This window comes from Melopsittacus undulatus, chromosome 1 (genome assembly GCF_012275295.1).
Source record: "Melopsittacus undulatus isolate bMelUnd1 chromosome 1, bMelUnd1.mat.Z, whole genome shotgun sequence".
Taxonomy (NCBI): Eukaryota; Metazoa; Chordata; class Aves; order Psittaciformes; family Psittaculidae; genus Melopsittacus; species Melopsittacus undulatus.
Genome location: NC_047527.1, coordinates 117,928,312 through 117,954,230, shown reverse-complemented (window position 1 = coordinate 117,954,230; position 25,919 = coordinate 117,928,312). Strand labels below are relative to the sequence as shown.

The following is a 25,919-nucleotide window of genomic DNA, read 5'->3' as shown; positions in this document are numbered from 1 at the left end:
GAAACAGAGAAACATAACTTTATGTGGTCATTGTGTGCATTACATATGCACACATATATGTCCCCACAAGCACACACACAGAGGTTTGCAGAAATGTGTCTGAAGTGTTACTGTAACTCTTTTAAGTTTAATAGTGAAAGTCCACAGACTGTTACTACAAGTTTTTGCATGGGGTGTCCTCTTCTGCTTTCTTCTTGTTCCTGTGGTTAAACAAGCCTGTATTATTAGCTTACTCTGAGTGCATAATAATGCACTGATAATCAGTTTTTTTATCATCTTCCACAAACTCTAACTAAACAAAGATGATAACGCTTAAGGATCAGTTATCAACAGACAGTGCTGGGGTTTATGACCACTTCTGGTTAAAAGCAAATAAAAATGTATAATTTCATGACATAATTATAAATCATATATTTTTGACATCTTTAATAAAACCATGTAGCTGTGATACTCTCATGTTGGAATGAGTATTTGCTTAATGTTCTGACTTGGGATATTGAGTGTCTTTCACACTGCATTTTAGCTGTTCAGGCAGATGCTTGTACCTGTCAAGAGCTGGTGGAATTAACATAGAGGATCTTTTGTGATCTTTTGACATGGTTCTTTTTATGCCATATACCTGGAAATGTAGAGGTATTTGATTATAGTTAGCAATTTAATTTAATAAATTGTAGGAGAATATAAAAAGCTACAAGCCAGAATCTCATTTGTGGCTGTAACTTGTTTGTGTAGGGATTTTTGTGTTTGTTTACAAAATAAACTTTTGATAACAGGACAGAATTGGAATAGTTCATTAAAAATTAAGCAGAATGTGAGAGCTCTTTTTCACATCTACCTGGTTAATTGTACTGTGCATTAATGTCCCAAAGCAAAGGCATCTAAAATTTACTCCCAACAGCTTTTTGGTTTGCTGCATAGGGAATAATGGAAATGTAACATAGTGCCAGGCAGTCTGGGAGGCCTAGCTGGCCCTCCTATGCCCCCAAGGCTATGCTTGGCCCAGGAGACCATTTCCCATAGTTGCCAACCCTCTGCTCCTAATCCTTCAGGTGGACTTTGCCAGGGCCATGGGTACTGGAAATCTCTGGCCACATCCCACCACTGCTGTTCCAGGGGACCCTGGCAGTAGATACATGGGTGAGAGCTGATATCACTGACTTGTTTCTAATCCGGGATGGGGCACATTGGTGTTTTGGCTCTCCTCTCTCCCATCAGTCTTTCCTGGTAGAAACTTTGGGCTCTGTTGTAGTAGAATGATAAGTGTAGTAGAATGTAAGTAGAATGTTAAGTGTTGGATTAATTGTTATTTCTTTTGAGAACAAACTGATCATTGGAAAGCTCATTTATAGCACAGTAATTCAGAGGCAGGGAATTTTCCTGATGATGGATCATTTAAGGAAAATCATTGAGTTTCATTCACTCTATTGCACGCAGGTTTCAAACTTTTGCAGTCAAGTAGCTGGTTTTAACTTTATTGAGAAACTCAAAACTTGGCTCTTTCGCTCTTCATAGATTTGTCTCTTTGAAAATATCCTTACAACAAATGGAAAACCTCTTCATAATTCCAGCAAATTGGTTGTGATGTCCAGAGCATGTGTTTTGGTTGCCTTGGAGATCCAGCATTTCTCACTTGTGTTCTCCAGGCTACAGTTTTGTAGTTGTCTATTTAAATAAAATCTTTGCTTCCCTTGAGTTTGTTTATGTCCTCTTGCAGGATGGAGCACTTCTTATGGAATATTAAGTATGACGTTGATAGATGCTAGCTATACACATGGCTCCTGCAGGGTTGTGTTATCTTCTAAAAGATACAAAAGTCTGTCTGCTAAACTTTTAAAGGAGCAGAAGATCTTGAAGCAGTCAAGTGACATTCAGGTGTGAGAAGAGCTACTGTTTGAGTACTGCTTGTGAGTCAGGCAAACCCCGATTCTGTGTGGAGCAGGCACCCTGCTGATAGGGCTAATTTTGCTGTGTGAAGGGAAAACCCCACCTATTTTAGAAATACGCTATTTTAAGTCCTAGAAATCAGTAGGGAGAGCACATTGATGTGTTTTCAATGTTTACTCTGAGTCATCACTACTTACCTTACTTCAGAAACTGAGCAAAGAGAGAAAAGATAATAAAGACATTTTTTTAGATTTGAGAATCACACATAACTGTTTAGCAATAGTGTTTTTTATCATACCTTGGATTAATACAGGAACATGTCTAAAAATCATAAATCAGGATTGTTTCTCTCACTTGAATTATAATTTTCTTATTGCAAGCACTGTTCTGCAAATTACGTATGGCAGAACACTGTAAACAATCCTAAGATTTTGAAATGAGTTTTCCTTGTTCCCCTTACTTCAATGTAAATTAATACATTGCACAGCACACGTGAGCATAACTTGAACAACAGACTTGAAAGATAAGCAAATTAAATTCAGCCTCTGAGGTTTACTTCAGAGCCAGTAGTCCATCCTTGGACAAATCACTTGACATTTTGCTTCTCTGCCTTTAAATTTTAGGTGACATTTAGCTAGTTTCTGGTAAAGATAGATGTTTAGGCTAAAGCTTGTAAATTGCTTTGAAAATGCCTGCTTTACACATAACAAATGCTAGTATTTGATTAATTTGCAACTGCAAATCTTGTACACATATACTAGGAATGGAGTTATTCATGCCTAAAACTGGGTGTTTAGTGACTGCAATACAGATGTGCTCGCATCTGGAGCTGGATGTAGGTTTGTTAAACAGTCACCCTTAGCAAGCCTCTTCCTGTGGATTCTCTGCAGCAGCCAAAGTGCAGAAGCAATACATTTTTTCTTTCTTAAATTGAAAATTCTGTATAGCATCATTCCCCATGACCAGCTCAGATATGTCTCAGCTGGTTTTTGTGACTTTTGAGTATCTCCATGGATGGAGACTCCACAACCTCCCTGGGCAGCCTGTCCCAGTGCCTGCTCACCCTCGTAATGGAAAAAGTGTTTTCTGATCTGCAGACGGAACCTCCTTTGTTTCAGTTTGTGTATATTTCCTCTGGTCCTGTCACTAGATACCACTGAGGAGGGCCTGGCTGTGTCCTCTTTGCATTCTCCTTTCAGGTATACATTAAAAATATCCCCTGTGGAGCCTTCTCAAGGTTAAACAAACAGTCGCAGCTCTCTCTCAGCTTTTTCTCATAGGAGAGATGCTCCAGTCCATTAACCATCTTTGTGGCCCATCACTGGACTCTCTTCAGTATACACATCTCTCTTGTACTGAGGAGCCTGGAAATGGACACACTACTCCAGGTGTGGTCTCATGAATGCTGTTTTGTTTGTGTGGGGTTCCTTTTGTAGCTCCCTCCTTTGCTTCATCCAACCTGGTCTTGAACACTGCCAAGGATGGAGCATTCACAACCTCCCTGGGCAACCCATTCCAGCACCTCACCACACTAACAGTAAAGTATTTCTCCCTTATATCCAATCTAAACCTCTGCTGTCTTAAGTTTCAACCCATTACCCCTTGTCCTATCACTACAGTCCCTAATGAATAGTCCCTCCCCAGCAACCCTGTAGGCCCCCTTCAGATACTGGAAGGCTGCTATGAGGTCTCCACGCAGCCTTCTCTTCTCCAGGCTGAACAGCTCCAACTTTCTCAGCCTGTCTTCATATGGGAGGTGCTCCAGTCCCCTGATCATCCTCGTGGCCCTCCCCTGGACTTGTTCCAACAGTTCCATGTCCTTTTTATGTTGAGGACACCAGAACTGCACACAATGCTCCAAGTGAGGTCTCACGAGAGCAGAGTAGATGGGCAGGATCACCTCCTTCGACCTGCTGGTCACGCTCCTTTTGATGCAGCCCAGAATATGGTTGGCTTTCTGGGCTGTAAGCACACACTGAAGCTGGCTCATGTTCATTTTCTCATCGACCAACACCCCCAAGTCAGGATATAGGAGTAGTTTATAGGATTATAATTGTGTTAATAACACCAGGTCCTCATAAAATATTTAATTTGCTTTGTCTTGGTTTATTTTTTTTCCATCTGAAGGAACTAAATATGATAACACCACCTACTTCCTGGCGAAGCACATCTCAACCATTCCAGCTAGGCAGTTTGCCTCACTGAAGTGAACCATCATGAGCTTAAAAAAAATGCTTGTGATCAGGAATAGTTGTGGTTTTGTTTTCTGTATTGTCATCTGCTCTGCATGTCTTGCTATAAAATATAGCAGTGAGGAACTTGAATGGAGCCTGATGCAGCCATAACAAGCACTGACGATAGGGACAGTAATACAGCTATGGCAGCACAGAGCTAACATCAACCAGTTTATTGTGTTTCACAGTGAGGGGTGTGCTGCTTGCCATTCAGCAAGACCTGGACAGGCTAGAGAGTTGGGTAAAGAAGAATCTAATGAAGTTCAACAAAGGCAAGTGAAGGGTCCTGTACTTGGGAAGAAAAAAGTCCTTGCATCAGTAGAGGCTGGTGACTGACCTGATGGAGAGCATCTCTGCAGAGAAGGACCTGGGAGTCCTGGTCAAGTTGCTCTTGAGCCACAATGTTCCAAGAAGGCCAGTGGTATCCTGGTGTGCATTGGGAGGAGTGTGGCCAACAGTTTGAGGGAGGTGATCCTCCCCCTCTGCTCTGGTGAGGCTGCATCTGGAGTACTATGTCCAGTTCTGGGCTCCCCAGTACAAGAAAGACAAGGAGTTACTGGAGAGGGTCCAGCAGAGGGCTATGAAGATAGCTTGAGGACTGGAGCATGTCTCTTATGAAGAAAAACTGAGGAGCTGGGCCTTTTTAGTCTGGACAAGTGGCAGCTGAGAGGGGAACTTATCACATAATGCAAGTATCTTAAGGGTTGGTGTCAAGAGGATGGGGCCAGATTATTTTCAGTGGTGTCCAGGTACAGGATAAGGGGCAATGGGCACAAACTAAACCACAGGAAGTTCTAGCTGAGTATAAGGGAAAACTTTGAGGGTGGCTGAGCACTGGAACAGACTGCCCAGAGAGGTGTATTCTCCTTCTCTGGAGATACTAAAGTTCTGCCTGGATGCGATCCTATGCAATCTGCTCTAGGTAGACCTGCTTTAGTGGGGAGGTTGGCCTAATGATTTCCAGAGCTTTCTTCCAACCTCAACCACTCTGTGATTTACATAGCTGTAACATAACTAGGTATCTTGAATTCCTCTGTGCACTTGGATGCTCTATCCCTGGCAGTGTTCAAGGCCAGGTTGGACAGAGCCTTAGGTGATATGGTTTAGTGTGAGGTGTCCCTGCCCATAGCAGGGGAGTGGAACTGGATGATCTTAAGGTCCTTTCCAATCCTAACTATGCTATGATTCTGTGGTTCCTCTGTGTGTGTCTATTTTTCCAGGCTTTTTAGAATTATTTGCAACTTGCTCCCTGAAATGCCATATATATTCATACTTTTTATTTAATTAGGTCTCAGGAGACCTATGTAGCTAGAGAAGTCTAGTGGTAAAAGATACTAATGACATGCCTGGTTTAAGTCATCAATATATAACTCTCAGGGTGGAGCCATACATGGGAAAGTTGTAGCTGTTTAGAATAAGGTATCTTGAATATCTCTAGTTACAGAAATGGGACTTGCATATGTCATGCATAAATATGGTACAAGAAAATTCCAGATCTTGCAGGGGCCCCAGTGTGGTGCCTCTAACAATAGAGTCACTTTAAATTCTGTTTTGCATTTAAGTATTTGTGACATGCATTTTGATGCATGTGTTGTTTAGTCTGTGGATGTATGTAAGTTAGCAGAAGGGGGAGCAGAAGGGTTAGCAGAAGATGTTTTACATGAAAAATTGAAAGCATGACTACCCTTCAGCACATACGAAAAACTAAAGTCAAAAAGGCATGTCACACAGTCTGCCATACGTGCCTGCCTGCCTGCCTGGTGTAGCAGACTGCCTGTTTTAAATGCTGTATCCTGGGTAGTGCAGCTACTTTTCTCCCATCAATGGTATATGAGATAGTGTCTGGCAGTCTAGGTAGCATGTTGCTCTCTTCACCTTTCAACACTGTAGTAGTTACGACAGCTTAATTAAGCACTCCTAGCAAGCTGGATGTAGTCCAGGGTCATTTTGATAGAAACCTTCCACATAGAGAAACCAAGGGACAGAATCCTTGTTTAGATTATCTGGTCTGAAACTTCTGTAATGTCTTCCAGGTACAACTACCTTTTTTCTTTTTTTCCCTCCCCCTCTTTTACAGTTCAGATTGTGTGCTCATGTCTGATTGGGAATACATTTTGGTTCTCCAGTTGGTTATAGTAAGTAGGTCTGAACAAGGTCACAAATAACTGATCAGACTGAGTAAACCTATTACTCAGTGTTGACTCTCAGGAGATCTATCACAGGCAAAAAAAAGTAATTTAAATCTTTACTGAAGCCATGGGCATCTGTCTTAATGAAGACTTGTCTTCTTTAAATTATAAACAAATTCTTGGCAACTGGGCTAAATGAAGTGGTGTTTGTTTACTTATACTACATGTTTCTTTCCAGATAACAACTTTAGTTGATGAAAAAGAATTGCAAAATGCTGGGGATAGTTGGCTAATCTTCCATAGTAGTCAACGAGAAAATGAACATGAGCCGGCTTCAGTGTGCGCTTACAGCCCAGAAAGCCAACCGTATCCTGGGCTGCATCAAAAGAAGCGTGACCAGCAGGTCGAAGGAGGTGATCCTGCCCCTCTACTCTGCTCTCATGAGACCTCACCTGGAGTATTGTGTGCAGTTCTGGTGTCCTCAACATAAAAAGGACATGGAACTGTTAGAACAAGTCCAGAGGAGGCCACGAGGATGATCAGGGGACTGGAGCACCTCCCACATGAAGACAGGCTGAGGAAGTTGGAGCTGTTCAGCCTGGAGAAGAGAAGGCTGCGTGGAGACCTCATAGCAGCCTTCCAGTATCTGAAGGGGGCCTACAGGGTTGCTGGGGAGGGACTATTCATTAGGGACTGTAGTGATAGGACAAGGGGTAACAGGTTAAAACTTAAACAGCAGAGGTTTAGATTGGATATAAGGAAGAAATTCTTTACTGTTAGTGTGGTGAGGTGCTGGAATGGGTTGCCCAGGGAGGTTGTGAATGCTCCATCCCTGGCAGTGTTCAAGGCCAGGTTGGATGAAGCCTTGGGTGATATGGCTTAGTGTGAGGTGTCCCTGCCCATGGCAGGGGGGTTGGAAATGGATGATCTTAAGGTCCTTTCCAACCCTAACTATTCTATGATTCTATGAATCATTAATTCTTTTTTATGCAAATTTTTTATTTGTATAGAAACAGGTAAGGATAGCCATGACAGGCTTGTTTATTATTTTACGCATCTATGATCAGATTAATTTCTAAGATTCTGCAGGGAGGAAAATTTAGTGAAAGTTTGGTGTTATGATTGCTGTATCATTTAGCTGTTAGTTATTGCTGTAACTACAGGACAATAGAAACCAGCAATTTTCAAAGCTTTTCCTTGAGAAATGTAAGAATTAAATCCCTGAGAAAAGCTCCTGTGCACATTCCATTGTACATTGTCATTTACAACATGATGTGAATTATGTATTTGAATTTAGCAATGCATAGGACTTCTGGGCATTTAAAATGCTAGAATAATGTACTGTATTTTATGATCTACAATATAGTGTTCTGTTAGATCTTGCAAACAAGTCAAATGGAGAATAAGTATTGGTTTTAATAGGTTTTTGACTTTTTTTTAAGGTTTTTGTGTTTTGTTTGAAATATCTTGGCAAATTTTCTGTTAAAAATCTAGGTGTTTATTTATTGGCACAAGCAAAGCACTGTTGATGCAGAAATCCAAAAGGAGAGTGTTCCCTACTCAGCTGAGCTCTTGAGTCTAAGGGTAGGTAGACCATTACAGGAATTTTAAGCAGAGGGAACAATAGTAGGACAGTTCATAGGAGCAAGGCTTATACATGCATAGCTATTTATAAGAATACAATTGTATTCCAAAGCTATTTCTTTAAGGGACAACTAAATATGACGTGAAAAATGCCTCTGCATGTCTTTATAAAGTTCATTTGCTTGAAAGTAAATGAGAAACTATTTTTTTTCTCTTCACTGGAAGTAATTAAGGTCTTTTCATGTGCAGAAATGGTTTTTACTAAAATTGACCTTGTGCTGAACTTGATACAGTTGTATTCATCTGCTTGTGGAAGCAGCTCAGCAGGCTAATTTTTGAGGCTAAATGTTGTATAACTTCCTACTTTATTTTCTTAAAGATGTTAGATTACTCTTAAAACGTCCTTAAATTTTTCTCGTGTAGGACATGAACAAGTAGAATTCTATATAAAGCTGCAAAATTTTCCTCAATGGAGATTTTCAAAACTCAACTACAGAAGGCCCAGGGTGATCTAATCTGTCTTTGCTCTGCAGTGCCAGATTCAGGAGGCTGGACTAGGTGTCCTCTCCTCCAGATGTCCCCTTCCCAACCTGTTGTTTTCTGTGGTTCTATTCAAAGAATACAGGCTATATAGAAACCTTACTGCACCAAAGCAGAAATCCTCATGTTTTCTAAGTCAAAACTCACTCTTAGAGTTCTTCATTTTGTCCAGCAATTGCCCATAATTTAGTTGCCATTGCTGTAGGATGCCCTGTGTAATTCTGAAATATTAGGCCTCTAATTCTCTGTGATTCTGTTGCTTTCGTCTGTGTCCATATAAATATAGTGATATATCTATAAAGTGAAATCTGAAGGACAGAGGCATTAGGTTGTTGCTCAAATACAGTCAACATATGTATTGTATTGTGGTTTACCCCATATATTTAGGAAAGTTGTGTTCTATTCTCCTTAATTATCCTGTGGGCTTTCTAAGATGGAATTATTTGTATTGTTTGCTGTAATTCTGTTATTTGTTATATGGACATCCTGGCAAAGAGCATGGGTGGCCTTCAGAGATGCTTAAACAAAATCACAAGGCTCATTGTACAAGACTCTAGTACCATATGTGAAATGTCGCTTTCGCTGATTGACGTTTCACTAGAACTTAACAGCAAGAAAATACAGTGGTTTTGTTGATTGTGGGTTTGGGTTTTCTTTAATAATCACCACATAAACATATTTGCTGATATCAGCTAATAGCTGCTTTGCCTTCTAAGAGTTTTCCCATGCATGCATGAATGTTATCTCTCTCTCCCCTCCCCCTCAGTAATATAGATTTGTAAGGAAAAATAAATAATTCTGTTCTGCTGTATGTTACTAGTACAAAATAATGTTCTGATCAATTTGTAACTGGAGGTTTGGTGGTATTTGCAGGCAAGAACATCTGGGAAGTGGTCTGGGTGGGACCATCCTTAGTGTGCTGAAAGATGAAGTATAATCCAGCTGAAACCATTTTCCTAATACCATTGCAGTGTCAGCACAGGTATAAAATATGAGCACTTTCTGTAATCAGATGTCTCCTAGTAAAATACATACATTAAAAAAACTCAAACAATCCCGGGCACCACAAGTTGTGCTGTTTGGCTTAGGGCTGTTTTAAATAAACCTGTGTCTGTAAGTGTGGTGGGAGCAATTAGTCCTGCCATTTACACGACATGTTTTGTGGATCAGCTTGCCTTGTGACAATCGACAGTGTTGTGCCTGCATTTTTCTTGTAGATTTTATGATGTGAATGAGGTACTATTAAATTTAAATGAGGTCTATTTTAGCATAATCAAAGAGGAAACAAGAAGGAGCTGCTGTTGAGTTCATAGACTACAGTGATTTTGAAAATGAACAAGACTTAAAAATACTGATGCTTTTTCAAATCATAAAAAAGATACATGCCAGCAGACAACTAGCAGAGCATGAGAGGTTATAAAAGGGCATGTTGTGTTACTGTGCCAACTTCAGCAACAAACATTTCCTTTTCTTCTGCATGAGGAAAGAAACAATAAGTCATCATTTTTGTTTTACCCACTGTAAACTCAAAAACTTTGAACAGGAAGGGAGATGCTAACTCTGTGAATTACTGGTGATTGTAGATAGAATAATTGCTACAGAAGGAGTGAATGGAAGAGAACAGTGCAAATTTAGAGTGAAATTCTGGCTTATTCAAATGAGAGTTTATAATATTTGGAATAAGTGTTTCAGCCTAACTGAAATCAGTTAAGAATAAATGTAAAATTAAAAAAAAAAGCAATATGTGAGATACTAAATTCCATTTTTCAAAGTGGAAATGAACTGGAATGCTGTTGAAACCCAGTAGGAATTGAACTTCTTAAAGCATAAAAAGCCCATCTTGGATTTAATGTTGAGTTCTGACTTTACCCTGGCCAGGGAATCTGGCACTTTGTCTCTGGACAATATTTGAAAGGGTGTGAGCGCAAATGCATCTGAATTGTGGTTTAGCAGCATGTAGACAATCTACATGACTATTGAGTGGGCAGTAGGTGTGACCTGGAAAAAATGATGCATCTTGGGTTTCTCTAGTATCTTGTAAATTTTATCTGTCTGTGAATGCTTTGGGGACTGACTTCATGTACAGCAGAATGAACATGAATGTTGAGTGGTTGTAAGCAGAAAAAACTAGTTGTGGAATTTGGAAGCATAGAAGCACTGAGTATTTATAGGCTCTAATGGAAAACTGCATACAGTAATGAGATGGAAGTGGTTAGATGTTATAAAAATGTGTATTGTTTTAAAAAAAGGCAGATATTATATTAATAATTCTTCTAGTGTAGGTGTATAAGCACAAAAACATTGAGGTTTTGAGGTTGTTTTTTTTGACAGTGTATTTGTGCAATATTTTTCATCTTAGAAAAGATAATGTTTCTGCTTTTGTGATCTTCTCTGCTGCTAAACTGGAGTGGCAATAACTAGTAAGTTCAGAAATGCTTTTTTGGCCTGCCGTCTATCTCTCACATTCTTCATATATTTATCTCATATATCTCTCATATTACTTTTGTATTTCTACCCTCGAAGCCTTGTCCTTCTTTACTGTTTTGTCATAGGTGCCCCTCTACTGTGTGGTATGGATGTTGCCCATCATCCATCTACCTACTTTTTGCTAGATCCTTATTCCCTCTTTTCCTTTTTACCTTTAGGAATCCTGTCTGAATAATAATTGCCTTACTAATTAGCACAGAAGCACTCTCAGCGATGTCTTTGTTATATTCCTGTCCTCTCAGCAGGAATCTGGTGGTGATAGTAGTGGAACAGCTGATAAGTTTGGGTGGTAATTTCTCAAGCAGAAACTAATTCCCTTATAAACTGAAGGAAATATGACTTTTAATTGAGCATAACCGGATGGGTTTAAGGAGAGAATTAATTTCATTTCCAAACAATGGAGCGGAGAGAAAAAAGCAGGCTTTAGCCAGTGCAGTTCCTAAAGAAAACAAATTGTCAGGGACAACATGGGTTTGTTTGTATTTCTTTGGTGACAGCATGTTTTGAGACCTTAAAGCCTGCAGAACTGGAGTTTCCATTCTTGTTTCTTATTGTTGCAGGAGACTCTTGTGACCAAAAGCTTGCTAGGGATGTGGTGGAAGGAATCTCTTTATCTGAGGGATTTTACAAAGTTGATTGAGCCTGGTGGCAAATTAATAATTTTGCTCTACATCAGTATGATGTATTGCTTGTCTTAATTTTTTTTTGCATGAGTTGACTGCTGTATAGCACATCTCTCTTAATACAGGTTTGCCCAAGGTGTACATTAGCTCTTTTTTAAGAAGAATTCTATTATCTTTCCAAAGTCGCAGATTCTTTTGAAATTCTGGACTCCCAAGTCTTATATGGGCCCTCCAGCATCTATAGGAGGTTGTCAAAAGCATGGAGCAAGGCTCCTCTGAAGTTCATGGTGGGAGGGCAAGAGACAAACACTGGACATTCAAAAAAAGAGAGGTTCATATTGGATGTAAGAAAAAACTTCATCACTGTGAGAATACTCTGTCAGTGTGATGGGTTCCCAGAGAGGTTCTGTCCTTCAAGGTTTTAAAGAGCCAACTGAATAAAGTCCTGAACCAAGCTGGTTTTGGTCTCACAGCTTGAGCAGGATGTTGGACTAGAGCTTTCTGAGCCCCCTTTCTGCCAGAACTACCTTGTGGTCCTGAGAACAAGATGTATTAACTCATCATAGCTCTGGCACAGGAGAGAGTTTATGCAGATACTGTAGTCCTCAGCTATTCTTTTTTAAGATTTTGGATTTATCAGCAAACAAAACATGTATTTTCTGTCAATACTGTGTATTGCAGCAATAAATGAAAGAGCAACCATGATCCAAAATTTGGTGCTTCCTCTAGAGGAGGAAATGGCTTAGCGAGGGATATGGTGTCATTTTCTCTCCTGACCCAGGCAAAATCTGCTCTGAATCAGAAAGAAATCTGCTCCTGATGTTTCTTTTAAGTCTTAACAAAAAAACCAACAACCCAGAAAATGTTTGGTCTTCTAGGCTACAGTAATTTAAAAAACCTGAGTTCACTTATTATCCTGGAAAGGGGCTGTACCAAGCTTTGAATGTTCCGGGACACAAAAAATGTTCCAGGATTGAGTTATGAAATTTCACAACACCATGTGCTGTTTTTATTATTTCCTTCAAGATTTCTATTGCCATTCATTTATATTTTATTCTCTTTCAGTTTAGCATCTAATCATTGTTAACCATCTTCAGTAGCAGGCACATGTCTGTTTCCAGGTTGCCTAAAATACATACTTCTGTTCTAACCCTCCCATCTTTATTTAAGCAGTTATATCTCAGTAGTGCTAATATAAATCCATATTATGAGATCTGTTTTAGCTGTAAAAAAATATATTTAGATTTATTCATTATTAGAGATTATATACTATTAGATGGTTTCCCACAGCCTTTTACTAATTTGTTTTTTGCAAATGAGTGTTGTATACACTCTTGCAGATGGGAAACAGGTTCAGTCTTGCTTCTTAGTAGTTCTCTAAAAGTGCAATAGGAACGATTCTTGAGTTAGAACCACAAACTTTACCTTGATTTCCCACTAACAAAAGCAGTTTATGGAGCCATACAAGCAGTGGCAACCACATGGATTGGGATGGGAGAATCAGGTATGCAGTTCTTGCTTTAGCTTCTCACCCTTGGCTGAAGATCACACACACTACACACTTGATATCCTCACCCTCTCTGTGTGGGTGCACTACGTTAGGTATCTCTTAAGAGTCAAATCTATAAGAGCCAATGATTTTGAACATTGACATCATGCAATCTGTGCATTAACTACTATGTTTTAATTTTACAACAAAGACTGCTGGAGAGAGGGAATTTTTCAAGACTGTTATTTTGGCATGTGATAGATAAAAGGGACAAAAGGCCTTTCCAGAGACTTTTCCATTGATGCGATGAAAGTATTAGATTGTTGTGTTCCTGAAACCAGATGAGAATAATTGAAATATCTAAATGGTGTGAGGAGCCTCATCCTCTTGAGAAAATTGCAAGTGCTTTGCTTTGATTTATGCCAGACCTGGGGGATAAGTAATGAGTATAAAGAAACAGTCCTGATATTTTTCCAGCAGTGTACATGAGGATGAAGTCTGGAACAAAAGGTTTAACACCTGAAACCACAAGGACTCATGTGGTGATACCCTTGGAAACTGAGCTTACATTTAGCTCACTTATGAGTGTATGTGTGTTTTATGTAGTGTTTTTATCCTGAAGTAAATGGTGCCATGCAGTGTGAAAGCTGCTTACTTGGTGTTTCTGCCAATATCAGAGGCTGCAGATGCTTAAAGGGTGATTGTGCCTGTCAGAGATACCTGGGCTGAGTCACAGAGGAACCGCTGTTTGACAAGCTTGAGCTTTCAGTGAGGCTGGCTCAGCTCAGGGAAATTTAATTAATTCATTAGTCTTCACTGTGTGTAACTTAACAAAGGTGTTGATAAGAAAACCTCTCCTAATCTAAGCAATGAGCAATTTGCCATGTTTTATGTCATGACAGTCGCTGATTGCTGTTAACAAAAGATCATGACTAGAAAATCAAGATTTCAATAGCAGATGATGGGCCGGAAAATAAACTCATCAGAGGGTGAAAAATATTATAGACAACTAGTGTATGAAAGCAGTTTTTACATAGTACATGCTTGCCAAACTAACTCATGAAGACAAATGGGGGAAAAGATAATTATTTAAACAGATGAGTACTAAATTTGCAGTATAGAAATGAAGGGTAGCAAGTAAAAATATGGATTGAAGCAGTTGTTACATTTGAATGAGTAGAATAGGGAAGACATTACGGTGTGTACTTAACCTCAATATTTTTAAGAAGTTAAAAAAAAACAAAAGAGCAGAAACACCCACAAACATTCAATTTGTTATCTGGAGTAGATTAAAAAATGTTACATTTGAAAACAGTCAGGGATTGTACATTTAAAGATAATTTGGAAAAAAAATACAAAGAAATTTTGTTTTTTTTTCATTTGAAATTCTCCATTGCCAACTGAATTTCATGCTAAATTTTCAAGGAAGTTATTTTTAAGCATGCAGAAAATCTTAATGACTTGAACCAAAATCCCAGATAAAAATACACTGAAGATCTGGAACAGGGAATCTAAATTGGCACTTTTAACTGAGCTGAGACAAATTGAGATGATGGTTGCCATGCTTTCCTTCAAATTCATTCCTTTTCTAGTTGTCTTTCTGTTTCCTTGTTGTCATCCCAGATGTGTTTTTCCTCTTTTTAATTGAGCCCTTGTGGTTGACTCAATCTTTGTCTTTCTCTCTGTGCTCTTGTATCAGCACATAGCATTTTATATTCTAAATTCTTTTTTCTGCAATTTAAAATCCTTCCTTTGTGATATCTGCTGTTAACTAATATTGTCAAAAACGATATTGTCATTTTTCCTGAAAACCTTCAATTTTTACCTTCTTCTGTCCCAGTAAACACCACCACAGGCTAGCTTGTTGTTAGTAATAATGCTGATTTACTTTTGCTTAAGGGCTTAAATATATAATCAAGTTACCAGAGCTTTAAAAAGGTACCATGAATCAACCAATTTTGTTAATATCCATGTGTGTACTGACTGAGACAAAAATGAGATGATTCAGGTTCATGCAGCTTGCAATCATTTCTTTAGTGTATTTTAATTCCTTTGACACCTGTCTCTGAGCTGTTCCATTGGCAACGTCTTAGCTCTGTCATTGCTCTGACTTTTCCTTACAGCGCAAAATCATCAATAATTTAATCCCATCCTTTAGATCCAATTAATTGTCTTGAAAAATCAAATCCCTTTTTTTTCTTTATTTTAGGGGTTTAATTTTATTTTCTTTTAAAATTCTCAATAATGTGATTGTATTGTTGTTAAATCATAGGAGACCTTCGTATATTCCTGTCATTGCCCTCTTCCTCAAAAGCACTTGCTCAAGTTTCGTAAGTGTGAGAATCTCTGTCAGAATATACAGAGCTACCAGATTATCCTCCTTCAGAGGCTTTCACAGAACTAATCTCTGCCATAATACATATAGAAAACTTACTTAAACAACAACCCACCATGGTTATGCAAGGGATGAGTCATAATGCTGGTATCGAATATTTAAAAATACTTTATTTTCTATTGCATTCCTACCTTGATCCCTTTCTTACTCCTTTTTTTATTCTGCTCATATTCTCTCATCCTTTAGACTGAAAGTTCTTTTAAGCAGGGCTTGTAATTTACTTTGTGACTGTACAGTGCCTTGTACAATAGGATCTTGGTAGTTTTCTCTCTAGGATGGTTTTTGCAGAAATTGATAAACCATAACACATCAGAGCTTCGCAAAGCTTTGGGGAGAGCTTAGCTCTGACTCTGAGGGGTCAGTCTGTCTGTTTGCTAACTAGGCTGAGCTCTGCAGCTGCCCTTTTGGAAGCAACTTGCATATTGTCAGATTTTTTCTGAAGAGCCACCAGGAGAAGACTTTAATTTCTCTAAAAATATCTGCTCATGATACTTTTTCTTAACAAAACACCAGGAAAGCAACCTCATGAAATGTGAGTGCAAACGGGTGGTGGGTTTTGGTGTGTGGGGTTATTTAAGGTTTCATTCTTTTGTTTTTCCTGATAAAGGTACCTGGTACAATTGTTTATCTGGTTTGTGAATGCCAAAATCTAGGCTTCTGGAAACCTAAGGGTTATTTTAAAATACCTTTGCTTTCATCCAGCTGTTGACTGGATTAGTGCCTTGGAAACCTGTGCTGTCAAGCTGGGTGCCGTGATCAAGCTTGCCAAAGTCATGTTAAGGGTAAAGAGAAGTCTGGTTTCCTGTATAATCTCCTTTTTAATCTCATTGCAGCCATAAAGCTACCAACTGTTAAATTTCACTGCTCCCATTATTTGAAGGTCCTTCATGGCTGTAGATGCCATGGCAATTCCCAGTTAGCTCTAAACAATAACAATAAAATTATAACCAGCCTTGGATTTGTTATTTAAATGGAACCATAGCAAAGGATTTCAGTGTCTACTGTAGGAGCTGATAGCCCTCCTTGTGTGATGGGAGTTGTGGGAGAGCATTTAGGTGCAAATGTGTGTATAGCGGGCAAATAACAAAGTGCAGGCAGGGCCTATGCCAGGAACCATGTAGGACATTGTCATTAGACTTGGAAGTAGCCAGGCTGTCAAATGTCTGTGACCCTTACACAAGAAGTGAACAATTCCTGCTTGATATCCCCTCAATGAATATGTGGTCTCTTTCCTTTTTCCTTTGTTAAAATGTATTTTTTTCAGTTTGTCATACGTGCCAAGTATACATGCCAAACAATTGGAATTAATTTAGTTTCCATAAAAATTCTGCTCTCAAATAATTAACATCAATATAACATTGTGCAGCATTCTCAGAGCAGCATTTTGTGCTCTCTTCAACATCATCCAAAACAATGACATCTGGAGAGAACTTCGTGGATAAGAAATTTTCACATTCACCATCTGTGGCCAATCTGGTAAACTGAGGCCTGTGGAGAAGGTGCTTTTGTGGGAATGCTTCTGATTTTTTAATTTTGTGGCTCATACATATGAGGTTGGTCAGTTTATGGTGAAACAGGTCAATCTGTATTCTGCATTGGTATATTACGGTTTGCCGATATCAACAGTTTCACTTTATGTCTGACTTCAACATTTCACATTTACCTTTGTTATGAATCAGTTTTAATGATTTTAAGTGAAATAAAAATGTTATAGAAGTAGCCTTTCAACATCTGATTCCCTTTACCTTATTTCCTAGCACTCAAGAAGTAGTAGCACATCACACAGCCGTGATTTACTATCTCAGATTGTGTCCTAGCAGAACATGTTGATGTCTTTCTTACTACTTCAGCAAGATTAGAAGATAAGCATTTAGCAATATCTCTGCATAAATTCTTAACGTTGAAATGAGTTGTTCCTCTTATTGGCACAGTGAGACCTAGCTTTTTATATTCAAAGTATAAATTGAATTAAGACAAAGATATTTCTCCTTTTGGATTTAAAATTCTTTTCAGCATTAAATAATGAAGAGATGAAAATTATATACGGGGGTGATCCCAGTATTATAGATGAAGAGTTTATATGTAGGAATAGTCATATGTACTTCTTCATTCCTTGTAAAATATTGTTCTATGTTTGCTTACTACTTCATGCCTTCATTTAATAAATATTAAAGTAAAAAGTCTCTTCTTGAAAGGACTTGTATGATCCTCCTAGGAAGAGAATTATTTGAGAATTTTCAGTAATTTGGAAACTTATCTGTCCTAATGATACCCAGTTCATAAGTGGATTACCCTATTAAAGGGAAACTTACGGTACTCAGAGGATCACTTTAATTTTTTATGAAGAAGACATAATATAAAGGCCAGGACTGAATTTGCAAGTGTAATGATAGCGATATTAGCCCAGTGAGAATTTAGTACAGTAACAGACCAAACACATCCACAGATTTTACACTATGAAGGCAACACTGCAATCAAAATCTGTACTTGATCTCCAGCAGTACTGACCAAATTTAAGAATAGGTACAGAAAACTAACAAGAAAAATAAAGAGATCTGTAGGCACAACCAAATTTTACTAAGGAGTTTTTACCTGCAAATAAAGGAAAGTAATAAAAAAACCATTTTATTTGGAGGACCTTGTCTCTTGAAATCGTACACTTTTACAGTACTAAGGAAGATAAGACATTTGTGGTCTTGGAGAAAAAGGAGCTCAAATATGATCACGTAAGACCACTAGCTGTGTGAAGAGTATGGGTTTATATCATGAGAATATGTCACAGAATCTAATATAATAAGTCGTAAAATAGTTGGTAAATATTTGCAAGCATGTCATTAAAACAGGAAATTATTTCTCAAACTCGGTTTGTAAACCTGCCAAATAAGGAGGGAGAGAAGAAGGGGGGGAGGGGAAGAGAGAACGGGGAATAAATGGGATAATTATTAACATGACCTATGTCACTTTTACTAGTCAGTTTCCTGTGGAATACTAGGAGCTGGGGGCTACAGTAGTATATATTACATACTTTTATTACTGGAGCTCTTCCACTCCAGCTCTTGCAGTGGAAGATTATGGAGACCCGCAGAATCTCAGAAAGACTGAATTTCAGAAGCTCTTGGGAAAGGATCCATAGTGTTTCCCAGAGCAACCCCCAAAACTCATGTACCCAGGGAGGAAAAGCAGTTTTGTTAGCTGCCATGAATGGACAGTGCACATCAACCAGGCTTTATTTTCCTTGAAGAGTCAAGTTATTTCCACTGCAGTCTCATCATAGTTTTTATTGAAGTTTGAATTTTTTTATATATTGAAGTTTGATTTTTTTTATGCTAAAGTGTTGAGTACATTCTTAGCTCATAGGAAAATTATCAGTAGTTTATAAAATTAATTAATTTTAATGGTATGCTCCCTTTTTTCCTGGATTGCCTTGATGTCAGGCTTTGATTTTTTTTGTTGTTGTTTTTTTTTTTCATATTTGAGAACCAAAGCTCTCAGTTTCTGCTTTCCATACAGGATTTACATGACCATGTCCATCCCACTGGGAAAATAAATGTAATGTTGACTTTGATTCATGTGATTTGTCAATATAATTAAAATAAATTGAATCGTTATAATTTTTTTGGATGTACGTTGAGACTGTGGCCAACACAAGACATGACCAGCACTGTAGATGATCTCTGTGGCTTGCAAGATGAAACTCCAATTTTAGCAATTCTGGCCTGACCCAAAAGGCATTTAAAGGCATTTTGCCCCCTTAGGGGAGATGGGAATTATATTTCTGCACTTCACGACCTTTTTTCATTTTTTTTTTTTCCTCACAGGATTAGGACCAATTATGCAGCATTCCAATATTAGACAGCATCACTTCTGTACAGCTGAATGAGTGGTAGTAGAAGTGATGCCATGCTGCTTGGTCAGTGGAAAATATGATGTGTTCATCATAGAAGTGCCATAGAGGGCTAATCTTCCCACTGTCCATGGTGTGATTGCCATGTTAGGCTTAATGGCTGATTTGCTTGTTTTCCTCTTATTTAAAGGTGATGTTGCTTTGGGATTGATTTATGAAACCAATGGCAGAATGACATGAATGGTAGTGGTGATGGGGAAGGGTTTGGATGTGCCTTTTCTGGAGGGGGTTGGGTGTTGAAGGACTCCAGAATGTCCTGGAGGCTGGGGCTCTGTGGTGGAGAGGGGGTTATCGCAGTCTCAGCTTTAACTTCTACCGCGATAACTCAATGGTTTTGACCACAGGCCACTGCTGTGTCAAGTATAACAGGATTTAAACTATACACTAAACTTCTGTATGCTTGTTGCTGCTTGTCCTTTGCCACTTGGGAGCTGTGTCAGAAGCTGTGGTAAAGGGAAATTTCAAGTAACAGCCAAATTTGGAAGGCGTTGTGAGGTTACAGCCCTCTGGTGATTTCCTAATGGACAAGATTTTCCAAACATTTCAAGAAAAGTTTGAGTGTATTTTCTTTTATTTTCTGCTCTTTTACTCTAGCTCAGTAGGCATTTTTGTTTTGGAAGATGGCTATAAAATAGCAGATGTATTTGGACTCCTATAAGCAAAATATCCCTTGGAGAGTAATTTCCTTTATGTTAGCTCAAAGGCAGCTCATTAAGCCATGTGCTCTAACTATTACAGTCTTCAGGAAAGAAAAAAGTAAAACATTTGGAAAGTTGAAATCTACCTTTAAGCTGTCAGTTTAGTGGCAACTATTGTTTGCTCTAATAGTGGTTAAATGCAAGCCACTGCATCATTTGTGGTGGGGCAATTTTGTTGTTACACAGACACAAATCATGGCATGATTTGGTCCTTTGTGCTGACATACTGGCAAGTGCATGACCACTGTTCTCAGCTGTGATGTCTGTTCCCTATTTTTCACATATTTATATATTTATTAAATTTCTGTGAGTTTATATCAAAGGCAGGTTCTGCCATCAGCTGCAGTGATCTTTTCTAACTAGAATGTTGCATGTCAGGGAATCAGAAATGTCCTAGAAAACCATTCCTTATCATATTATTCCCATGTCAGTTTATGAAGGGATACAGGGTATCTCTGATAAGCAGAATATAGAAATTCAATGTTTTGTTTGGCTTCTGCTATATTAGGATCTAGTATTTATATGGTAAGTGGTATGTTGCAGTTATCCTTTGCTTCTTTCCTCTGCTTATGTCAAAAAAAAAATGTAAACGGTGACTAGGGGGTTAAATTCCTGCTCAACAGGCATATTTTTGGATTTACGTTTTCTGCAAGAGAGCTGTGAGTGGAGCTCAGTGCTTTGCAGTGGAGGGAAGTGCTGCGTGACAGCACTGAGCATCCAAGGGAAAGGCAGCTTGCAGCAGACATACATGACGGGAAGTAGACGCTGTACCAGCTCTTCCAGTTTCTCAGGGACCTTGCATTTTCCAGCTGTTTACCCTTGAGATGTAAAATGGCAATTTGGCATAGGCTAACAACCCGGTGTGATGTGAGCATCTGCGTAAAAGGCTGAACATATGGAGCATGCCCAGTGATATGAACAGCCTGTTACCCCACCCCCAGCCAATCTAGGAAGAGATGAAATGAACTTTGCACTTGCAAATGTCACTGAATACATTTTGCACAGGATTTTAAAAGGTTCTCCTATAAGCACTATTTTTAACAGCCAAATCCGCCCCCCAAAACAGAGAGGAAAAAGCCCTAGGTATTTTTCTGCGGTTGATCTCAGTTTATGATCAGCTGGAGTATCTCTCACAGCATCTACCTGACGCCTGGTTTTACATTTTTGTCGTTCGAGTTGAGATTTTTGGAGGTGGTGCAGATTTTTTGGGTTTGTTGTTTTTTTAATTATTATTTTTAATTATTTTAATTTTTTTTACTGGCATGAGAAAATTTGAGAATTTAATTGCAGCAGAATACTTGGGAACAGTGAGGCTGCAAGCTTGAAAGGCAGAGGGAAGAGAAGGAAGGCTCTCAGAGCAGAGCATGGATAGGAAAGGAGCAGTGATTCTGCGGTGCTCAGTGTGCACATGTTTTATGAGATCAGTGCCGGGCGCTGCAGCTGCGGACAATAACTGAGCTGTCTGGCTAATGAAGGCCACCTGGATCAGGCTTCTGAAAAGAGCCAAAGGAGGACGTCTGAAGAATTCTGATATCTGTGTAAGCCCTATGTTTTCATTATCGGCATGTATTATATGTATTGCAGGGAGGGAGAGAAAACAAGGAAGCGAGGAGATGACAATTGTTTTCATTCTGATTGAATTAGCAGAACTCTATTTTGTATGCAGGGAGATGCAGAGGAAAAGCAGAGCTGTCATTATTTATAGAGCTCTTCTGGCATTGTGTCTGCTTCCATTGTGGTGATATGGGGACATGTGTTGAGTCCAGACGGATTTTATTAGTTGGAAGTTGATTTGTGGTCATTTACATGTTTTGCTGAGAGGCAGAGATGGATATGAGCCATTTGCAGTTCTGATGGGGAAAGTATGTCAGGTAAAGAGGTTGCTCTAAAATAAAAATGGATAGCAGAGGTTAAATCTGTTAGCAGAGATATTGTGTAATAGTAATTATTGATACTGAATTTGCATTTTGATTATAAAAAGACTGTTTCCTTGCAAGTACTGTCACTGTTGAGAGTTTTAATTTTTAGGGAGCCATCCTTGAAGCTGCTGTGTGTCCTTCAGCCCTGCACTGCACCAGTGCTTTAACTCTGCAGAGCAACTGGCTTTGCTTGCTGAAAAGCACACAAATAAGAGCATGGGGGTAGTGCAGGAAATAAAACACTGGGGAAGACACCTGCACTTTTGGAAAGTCTCCAGAAGAAAATATTTACCTAAAAATAGTTTTTCTAACCCACTTTGGGATAGTTATTTTCTATTTATTTGGAGTACTTATTTTCTAACTACTTTGGGGTAGTTATTTTCTGACTACTTTGGGGTAGTTATTTTCCTTTCAAGGGTACAAAAGTAAAAGAAAAGATTTATAACCACTTCTGCTGGGGGCTTCTGTGCTGTTGATTTGGGGTTTTCAACACTAAACCAACTTGTGACATTATTTTCCTTTTTCTTGTGCAGGGTTCGGCGGACTCCTACACCAGCCGTCCATCTGATTCAGATGTATCTCTGGAAGAAGACAGGGAAGCAGTACGGAGAGAGGCAGAGCGACAGGCCCAGGCACAGCTGGAAAAAGCAAAGGTAAGGTGGTTTTTGATGTCACAAACTCATGAAATATTCAGCTTTAAAGGACTGACGTCCCATCCATTAATGACACAAATGTTATTAATGTGTTCACATACAGTGTAACACCTCTTCTAAAGATTTTCCAGACAGCAGTAGAAAGGAGATTTTCCAGGAAAAATCACTTAGAATCAGTTTTCCTTAGAAGGCATTTGATTGGCTTTTGATTTCAGAAGAATCTTATCTAAATGTGTGCACTTCTGCTTTTACTGAATGAACACATTTATTGTGGTGTATAGGGTTAAAGCTTTGAGTTCTTACTGAAGATATTTGTGAAAGTTTGCTCATGGGTCCCTATGGCACTCAAAAGTTATAGTTCTAGAAATCAGCCCTCAAGCATCCTATTCATCTCCCTTCAGTGAAAGATCAGTTCATACAACTCGTATGTAAACAAGGAGAATCTGTTAAAAAGGTCTTTTTTTCCTGAAGACTTCACTGACTTTCCTTACAGTTTGTGTGTTAAATGACCCCGTGAGCAATATGCTCTAGGACTTGTTAAGATTTCTCCTTTTATCTCCATGCTTCTGGCAGATAGTTACAATTTAGTAAGGAAATACTAAAAGAGCTTTAGGTTCTTGCTGTGTTTGTATATTTTCCATGAAATGCATTTAGGACTCTCAGGGGTTTAGCAGGGAAAGGGTATGGGCTTGTTTTTCTTTCATGTGTGCTGTATCTTTAAATACTATTGCATCTGTAAAAATCATGTTCATCTTATTTGTTATCATTCACTTACCACTTTGTTCCAGTTTTTCTTTTTTTATATGCTATTGTCTGCTAGATCTCAGTGTGTTACTGTTTTCCAAGGTCTGTTTTTACATTTTCGCATCTAATATCTAAATATTTAAATACACTATTGAGATCCCTCCTCATGTCTACCTGATCTGCATTTCTCTCACTTTCTCTCTGACTCCCCTCCTCCATTTTGCCTTAGTTTTTATTTTACTGTTTCCACTGCCAGATTTTTCCCATTTATACCACCTGTTTTACAAGGGCTCTTCAGAAATTAGGAGTCCTGATCATTGAACTATGCATCTGATTGTTAGTTGGTGACCAGGTCCATTACTAATATGGTACTATAATGCACAGGCAGACAGCTTAATCTGGACAGAAAACTTGAACAGGGAAGCTAAAGATAGGGGTGGGGGTGGAGGTGTTATTTGTTAACTGATATTTAATAAGAGCTTCTAAAGCAGATTTTTAATGAGCTGCTGCAAGTTGCCCACCGTAGATGCTGAACATCTCTTTGAACTTGTGTCTTGCTGTCCTGGGATCAGTATAGCAGAAACTCAAAAGAAGCAACCCGCTTCTTCCCTTCCACCCTGTATCTTAGAGACGTTGCTGATCATAATGAGAAGTCTCAGCTGTATCAGGGTTGCTTTTTGCTAGTTTGAGATTTCTGTGCTCCTAGGAAATGTAATAAAGGCTGCTGTGAAATTCAGGTGGAGTGTTGAATTTTATCAGTAAATGCACAACTGTTAAAAGAAGAGTTGAAGCAATAATATCTTGCAGACTAATCCGGGTAGCAGTACAGCACTTACCGCTGAACCGATGCATCTCTTAGCGAGGAGTAAATGTATGCGATTGTTGCTATGGGAATTTGGCTTACTGATGCTGGCTTGAATGCATGGACAGCCCTTATGTAATATTCATGACCTCTAGCACTGCTGCTATTGTAGTTTGTAGAGAAACTGCTAGCAGACCCTGACTTCTTAAAACTGTTATTCTATACATCAAACCAATGTTCTCACTCCAGCTGGCATAAGATATAGTATCTAGGTCTGACACCGTCTGAAACTGTAAGACAACTTGTGAACAGTCAAAGTAGCAAAGGCACTGCCAAAACCGTCCTGCTATGACAATGGGTAGTTCCAGTCATATAGAAAACACAAAATGAATTATTTAAATCATTTGTACTTAAAAATAGATTAAAGCTGAAACTACAGTAGCATTTTTGTTTTTCTAGTCAAATGTTAAAAATCATTCCAGGCTGTAGTGGAATCATTTTATGCAGAAGCTATAACAATAATATTTAGTCTAGTGTAATATTTAAATTAATAGTATTAACTAAAATATTATATGCATTTGGTGCTTTCTTTTGAAATAAATGTTTAAAAAGACATAAATTAAACCTAACCAAGTAGATCTAAAATATGACAGGGTGTGCTTTCCTGCCTTTATTGGTGATTCAGTCCTTCACCTCCCTCAAACACAGTAAAATTAATGAAGCAGTAACTTCTGCTGGTGCTGCCTGGCTCCTGTGTGTCCTCAGACCTGTTTTCCTGCAGGTAGCAGGTTTTGCTGCCTGCTTTCCTTGGTTGCCTTGCCTTTGCCCTGGCTGGCTATCAATCAGGCAGAGCCAAGTGACGCAGCTGCTTTAACTTTTTGCCTTTCCAGATTGTGACTGAAAGTGTTGGTCCTAAATAAAGTCATTACAATTGTATTTGTCACAGGAATTAGAAGAGGGTGACATACATGAATAATGCAGCGGTGGAGGGAAAATGATAATGAATTAAGGGTAGATAAAAAAATCTATTGAACTGTGTCACGCATGTAATGAAAACACTTTAATGACACCCATTTTCCTTCCTCACAGTTAGGGAAAACACCTTAAATGGAAAAGAGAAATATAGTAATAAAGCACATGATGGTAAATGTTTGGGAGGATTTTAAGATTTTTAAATTTGGATTTTAATGGATTCTAAGTGTTTGTATAACATAAAGACGGAATATAATATGCATATATGTTACCTATCCAAACAGGGAAAATAAAACCTAAAAAGCTTGTAAGAAAATACATGTTCTGGCCATTTTTATTTATTTATTTTATAGAAGCATTGCTTCTCTGGAAAATGGCTAAGCATATTTTGCTGACTCACTTTGGCATGTGACTTACTGTAAGGAAGGTGGGGCCACGGGAGCATGTTTGGAGTCACCCAGGGATGGAAAATTAAGAGGCAACTGATGAGGATACCTGCAGGCCAGCAGCTAATCCCAAGGGTAACAGATCTTCAAATGAAGCTGTTAAACTTGAAGCTGAGATGAAATGTTCCTGGTTAGAACAGTTTAGCAATGCAAATGCAGAACGGGTTTTTGGGTTTGATTTGGATTTGTTTTATTTTTAAATAGAAAAAAAAAGCACCATTTTAAAGCATTGAGGATTTTCTCAATATCCTCCTCATAGTCCATGGCACATGGCTGGGATAAAGAAGACCTATGCTGTGGCTGAGGAGGGCATGCTAACAATTCCCAAATCTCAGGGCTTGTACTGATACTTAACTGAATTTCCCATTTCTATAAAAACATGAATCTTTAGCATTCACAAGCCAAAAATAAATAAA

General features: G+C 38.7%; 1 protein-coding gene across 1 annotated transcript in view; it reads left to right on the top strand.

The window, feature by feature from the left end:
- Window positions 1-25,919, top strand: part of CACNB2 (calcium voltage-gated channel auxiliary subunit beta 2) — a 112,767-nt gene that overhangs the window by 2,366 nt on the left and 84,482 nt on the right. The window contains exon 2 of the mRNA XM_031052547.2: window positions 22,420-22,539. Within this exon, the coding sequence (XP_030908407.1) occupies window positions 22,420-22,539 (120 nt within the window). The remainder of the gene's footprint in view (window positions 1-22,419; window positions 22,540-25,919) is intronic.